At 35.6% G+C, this 6,259-nt stretch overlaps 1 protein-coding gene across 3 annotated transcripts; it reads right to left on the bottom strand.

Annotated features, from left to right (window-relative positions):
• Window positions 1-2,755: 2,755 nt before the first annotated feature.
• LOC125847863 (uncharacterized) lies at window positions 2,756-5,189 on the bottom strand. 3 transcript variants are annotated; one of them, XM_049527579.1, is made up of 3 exons: window positions 5,065-5,189; window positions 3,452-4,417; window positions 2,756-3,364 (listed from the first exon to the last, which is right to left on the bottom strand). In XM_049527579.1, the coding sequence occupies exons 2-3, from the start codon at window positions 4,324-4,326 to the stop codon at window positions 2,944-2,946; spliced, it is 1,296 nt and encodes a 431-aa protein (XP_049383536.1). In that variant the 5' UTR covers window positions 4,327-4,417; window positions 5,065-5,189; the 3' UTR covers window positions 2,756-2,943. The 3 variants fall into 3 exon arrangements, with proteins under 3 accessions (XP_049383536.1, XP_049383534.1, XP_049383535.1); XM_049527577.1 differs by having other exon boundaries at window positions 2,756-4,417; XM_049527578.1 differs by having other exon boundaries at window positions 2,756-4,417; window positions 5,076-5,183.
• Window positions 5,190-6,259: the final 1,070 nt, after the last annotated feature.

Genomic DNA, 6,259 nt, shown 5'->3' with positions numbered 1-6,259 from the left:
AAATCCATAGGGCCAACATATAATCAACTATTTATATTTTTGTACAACTCAAACTTCATCACTGGAGGGCTGTAATGTTTTCATAATTGTCAGTAGAAAAACATGTCACACTACTATCAACCATCAAAGAAACATGCAGCAATCAATCTATGAATTGCACATGAAACATGAAGGAAGTGGGGAACAAGCTGTGGTGATAGTTAAAAGGGATATTGGCACTTTGCAAAGTGACTAGCTACCAACCATACTAAGATGCAGGCATAATGAAACTAATCAATGCAATCCGTTCCAAGTATACAATTACCGGAGAGTGGTTAACATTACCGCTTCAAACAAAACAAAACTCTACCAGGGGATACATGGCAATCCAAGCCAAAACACAAATACTTGAAAAACCAATGCCTGCAAAAAATTCCACATTACTTGAATCGTCAATGCATTAAATGTTACTCGACACACTTTCCATTTTAGTCCGTCCCAAAAAGAATGACACTTTTTCTTATTTAACAAATATTTAATAACACTGTTAGCATTTTACCCATGTTGAATCCCATTTATTTGGCAAAGAAGTCCACAAAAATGTTTTCTTTTAAAAAAAAATCATATATTTTAAAGAGTAGTTTTGAAACATTGCAAAGTCTCCCCATATTTCTTTAACTTTATTCCTAGTCACACTACATCACATAAATTGGGGTGGAGGGAGTAGTACTCAGCCACCAACAGCTTATTTGTAAGAATAAAAAAAAACACTTCCATTCCAAAAAACTTAGAAACTTCACACCAAATTAGAATTGAATAGTTTAGGGAGTGGGTTGGAGTGTGGGGGTTACATGCTTTACAAGCATCCAAAGTAATTGTTCAGCATTGTAACAAGTCTTATCCCAGTTATGGTCTGTCCCTATTCACTAACCTTAACCATCAAGCTTCAGGTGAGCAACAAAATAGATGGGGTTAGGCCTCCATCCACATATGCAGTTGGACCACTAGTGTAGAAGAGATCCCTAGCACTTGAGATGTTTGGCCAAATCACCAGTAGCATGTGACTTCCACTAGTCCTTCGGAGTGCAGGAATAGAAAACAGAGTAGATCTCTTTATCGAGGCACCAAACCGTTGGTCCCAATTTATGTCAAATAAGAATACCTGCAAAGTACATTGGATTTTTCTCCACAGCTAAAAGAAACACATCAATGGAAACAACAAACAAGATGAAAAGACAGAAAAATAATACACAAAATACAGAGAAAAACTAAAACAATCTGACAGCAACATAAATCCAACTTTTAAGCCCAAATAGATGATGTGACATAGTTAACAGACATACTGAAAAGTAAATTACCATCACAAAAGGATCAATGGATGCAAATTCATCTAGTTTTTATCCTAAAGAAAGACATTGATGATTCAATCGATGTAATAAGATTCCCAATAACCAAATTCATCTGTTATTCTAGTGATATTTTTTTCAACTTTTCTTTGTCCTCTTACAGATTGATCCTTTCTTGTGATCTTGCTGCAAAGTTCAACACTTTCAAGTGTTCCAATTCCAAGAACCTTAAATTTAGTAACAGTGAGCAACTACAAATAATATCTTCATCGTTTTCAGTTCAAGCAACTCAGATATTTCAACTAACATGAAAATATTATAAGTTCATAAGACCTACAATCAAATGGAAGAAAATTATCTCAAAAGACCTACAATCTCTTCGAATCCTTGCAGATTTGGCTAAAAATAGATCCTGATAAAATAAAAAGATCCATGTAGACAACAGAAATTAGTAGAAAATGTAGAGAACTTGTAATGTTAGAATCTAGGTTATTGAACATTGGCATGAAACAGGTGCAGATGAAACAAAGTAGAAAGTGGGGATTCATATAACCAAAACCAACCAGTTTGGGATTGAGGTGTAGTAGTTGTTTATAAAGAAAAAGGGGAAGCATCAAAGCAACTATGAAAAAAAAAACCAGTCAAAGGCACAAACAAATACCTTTCAAAAAGATCAAAGGCACTAAAAGAAATCTAACATTCATATGAAAAGAGGGCCCCAAAAAACCATATACATACAAAAGCTAAAAATTGCACCACATATATGCACCACGTGCTTGATTCAGCTCCTGAGTTTTCAATGTCAAGCATTAATTGATATATAAACGTGAGAAAACTGAAGTCAACAATTTGATTTTTTTTCAGATGTATCAACAATGACATAGAACCCTACTCATCAAGGACAACCAGTATATCGCCAAGGTTGCGCTCTCAAACAGAACAAGTAAAGGCCTCTTTGTGGCACTTGAATTGCACAAACCAATTAATGAGTAACCTCAAATCTACCAAAAAAATGGAAATTGAAGAAATCCCTATTGCCATCAAACTTCAAAAATAGAACAGAGGAAGCTGGATGACAATGGTGAACGGAATTAAGCAAATAAGATAAAGAGGATTAACAGGCACGAACAAATAAGTTACCTTAAAGGGTTCCACAGACCAGGCACTAAAAGTAAGCCTGAGGATCATAAGCTTAGTGCAACATTTGGAACTATTGGGTTTAATTTACTCCTGACAGGTGAATGAGGAATCTATAACTATGATATCCAGATTCTTCCAGTGGTTGGTGCAGACTTCCTTACAGCCGTGTGAACCAACAGTGATATCACAATACAAAATTAATCAGATCAAAAGCTAACAGCACAAACTCACAGCTCAAATAATTAGCCAGCCACCTTAAAAACATTTTTTTGCACATAACAAATTCACGATTTCAGTTACACCAAGTATATTTGTGGCGAGATGAACACCAACATACTTAATCTGACCTTGATCCCACAATAATCGCTCAGTATGATAATAGATAAACAGTGTGATCAAAATGAAATACATGTGGATTACATAAAGTGATTCATTATGGAAAAACTCTGCAGGAACTTCATTAATTTTTTCAACCATTTTATCGCCGAAAAGCATTGCCTTCTGAAGCTTCAGCTCTCTGTGAATAATGTGTTCGGCGACGAACACTTTCCTCAATTGTGGAGCTTCCTCCCTTTCCAGCACCATAAACACTTCTTTGAGCAGCATCCAGAAAATTCCTACCACCAGACGAGCCAGCATGTACAGCTTCCTTAGCATCTTTTTCCTCTGCCTTCTTAAGTCTTTTCCATCTTTGCTCCTCATGGACCTCAGCATCTTTCTGCATCTCCCGTAGACGGGCAGCTCTCTCTTCTTCAGAAAGCCTAACAGGCTTGCGAGAGTTATGACGCGACTCGTGCCTTGGAGGATCGGATCTTGGCTGCTCACGAGAGTTACGAGGGGATTCGTCCCTTGGTATATCAGATCTTGTCTGCTCACGAGAGTTACGATGGGATTCGTCCCTTGGTATATCACGAGAGTTACGATGGGATTTGTCCCTTGGTATATCAGATCTTGTCTGCTCACGAGAGTTACGGTGGGATTCATGCCTTGGTATATCAGATCTTGTCTGCTCACGAGAGTTACGATGGGATTCTTGCCTTGGAAGATCAGATCTTGCCTGCCTCTCATGTTTCACAGCTTCATTATCATTCCTAATCTTAGTTTTTTCTTTGTCAAAATCATTGCCTCCTTCAGGATCTCGTAAGAGAGACAATTTCTGATCATTAATCCTCTTGTCCCTGCGAGACTCTCTCTTTCTCCTGGAATCATCTTCGCTCGAGTATTCATCTGGATCAAAGGTTTGTCTAGGTGAAGAATTCCTCAAATGCTTCGATTTCGAGTGGTGATGCTTTGATTTCTTGTCTCGATGTTTATGTCTGCGTTCATCCTTCTCTTTCTCATCATGCATCTTATCCTTATTTTTCATTGTTTCAACAGATTTACGAATCATGGCCATCTGGACAGGGTTGTTCTTCACACGTGCCAGGGCTTCTTGCTCTCGCTGACGAATCATAAGCAGGGGATCAGAATGGAGTTTTCTCCAAGCATCATTGGAAGATTGTGGCTTGTCCTCAAATAGAGCTCCTGGCACAGATGCTTGCGGTTTGGCAGAAGAATCGGAATCAGCAGCTGTTACAGGTTCAGCCGGCTTGGACAAAGATTCAAACCCACTAGAACTTCCCTTTCCAACAGCTAATCCAGAATCATAAAGAAATTCCAGCCTCTCTTGCCTGGTAACCAAGCCAGCTTGTTCCTGGAGTTGGCGAAATTCACTGCGCTCACGCTCCTCGTGGATCTGCTTGCGGAGCTCCTCCAACTTCCTCTGTTCGGCGTCATGCTTCTGCTCTGCTTTCCATACATTTTCAATGTTCCGAAGACTCCCCGTGTGCCATCCCTTCTTATTCAGAAACTTCAGAGCCATCAAAAATCCACAAAACTTAACACTGATTCCAACTCCCAAATAAGACACACTATCAAAGGACGGAAATTTCTCTCTTGCTTACCCTTAATACCTGCAAATAAAAGCAACCAAATGGGAGAGTAAGTCAGGAATGAAAATAAGTACAAACAAATTTCGTTACCAATTTGTCTAAATCAACTAAAGAGGCGATCTGGAAGCTAAATAATAGTTTGGATTTCCTAGATAGATAGATAGATAGATAGATAAGAGATTCGTTTTAAATTCTTAGTTGTTAGTTGCAGTACATCAGTAATCAAAATTGTTAACTTGAATAATTAGAAGGATTTGACAAATACTTAGATCTGTGACTTCCCCAAAGTGCTGAAACTCCACAACCCCAAATGAAAACACTCCATCTTTTAGCCTCTGATTTCACGTTTTCTGATTTAAAAATCCGCAGAAAGTTTATTGGTAATACTTCAAGGGAAGATTAGTACCCACAAACCCGCCTTGAAGCAATTACAACATCGAAAGCATATAAGAACCCAAAATCAACTTGAAAATAAAAAAAGCACTGTAGAAAACGGATTGAAGAATTTCTATCTACGATAAGAGTTGACAAAGAAAAAAAAGCATTAGAAACAATTCAAACCTAGATAAACTTTACCAATTAACATAAAGAAATCTATTTGAGTTAGGGTTTTGGAGAATATCTAGAATAGGAGATGAAAAAAGGGAGAGGGAGATGAAGAAACTTACAGGTCGATTACCGCCGAGAAAGAGATTCGTACGTCGCCGGTGGAAATTTGACGCCGCCGGATATAATAATAGTCTATCGAATCAACCCGTCTGATATTTTCTTGATATTTCCTTTTCCTAAACTATTTATTAGTTATTACTACTGTATTATCTTACTACAAAATAATAATTGCATTAAATTTGCAATAATCATTTACTAATATCCATATATTATAAATAATAATAAAAAATAGGTTCTTAAAAAAAGAAGAAGAAAAAGTTCAGAATTTTTGTTGTTTTAAAATGAAAGAAAATCTCTATATTTATAGACAACAAAGGGTAGTGTGAACAAATGTTTATTGTGCCTTATTGAAGAGGTCACAACTCTTTGGAAAAGTCACAACACTTCAGAAAGGTCATGATTTTTCATAAACATCACAACCTTTCATAAAAGTCGCAACTCTTCATAAAAGTCACAACTCTTCATAATATTCACAACTTTTCATGAAAGGAGAAGGCTAGTTTTGGAAACAAATTAATTAAAAGGGAATCATAATTTGTGGTGGTGCCACGTATGCGGATTTAGGGTTCTCTTTCATATATATATATATATATATATATATATGATTACTCTCTCCGTCATTTATATTAAAAAAAATAATTTCTCAAATTACTTTTCAATTTGAAACATCAAAATACAATTAATTATATTCTATAATTTATTTTTTTAATTATAAATAAATTTGTCAAGTTAAAAAAAAAATCTCAACATGTAAATTAGTAAAATAAATAAATAAATTAAAGTTGATGACTTTTAGGAAGGATGTAAAAAAATGGATTAATAATATAAAGTAAAGAGGCTGCTATTAATATGTTGGATTTTTAGATGTTATTATAACTTATAAAGACAAATTATTCCTTAAAAAAAGATTAAACTTTACCTAACCATTGGATGTGCATAACAAGATTCCCTTCATAAAATGAGCAAGACAATTAACCCCTTGAATTCAAATCAACAACCAAAATATTTTGTAATTATTTCAAAAAGAAAAAAAAAATACTATTTCTCAATCCAAAAATAACAAAGCAGTTTGGACATAATTTCAGATTATATCAGCGATTTAAACATTGATTTAAAATTGAAATTTTATTTGCCTGTGCAACCTAAATTGCTTAAAACTACCCACGGTAGGATTGTGCAAAAATCGAACCGATC

This window comes from Solanum stenotomum, chromosome 12 (genome assembly GCF_019186545.1).
Source record: "Solanum stenotomum isolate F172 chromosome 12, ASM1918654v1, whole genome shotgun sequence".
NCBI lineage: Eukaryota > Viridiplantae > Streptophyta > Magnoliopsida > Solanales > Solanaceae > Solanum > Solanum stenotomum.
The sequence above is the reverse complement of the archived record's forward strand: the minus strand, read 5'-3'. Positions and strand labels throughout refer to the sequence as shown.

What these genes read in the sequence shown, in the direction of transcription:
- LOC125847863 (XM_049527577.1), bottom strand. Translation starts at nt 4,326, where the DNA reads ATGGCTCTGAAGTTTCTGAATAAGAAGGGATGGCACACGGGGAGTCTT.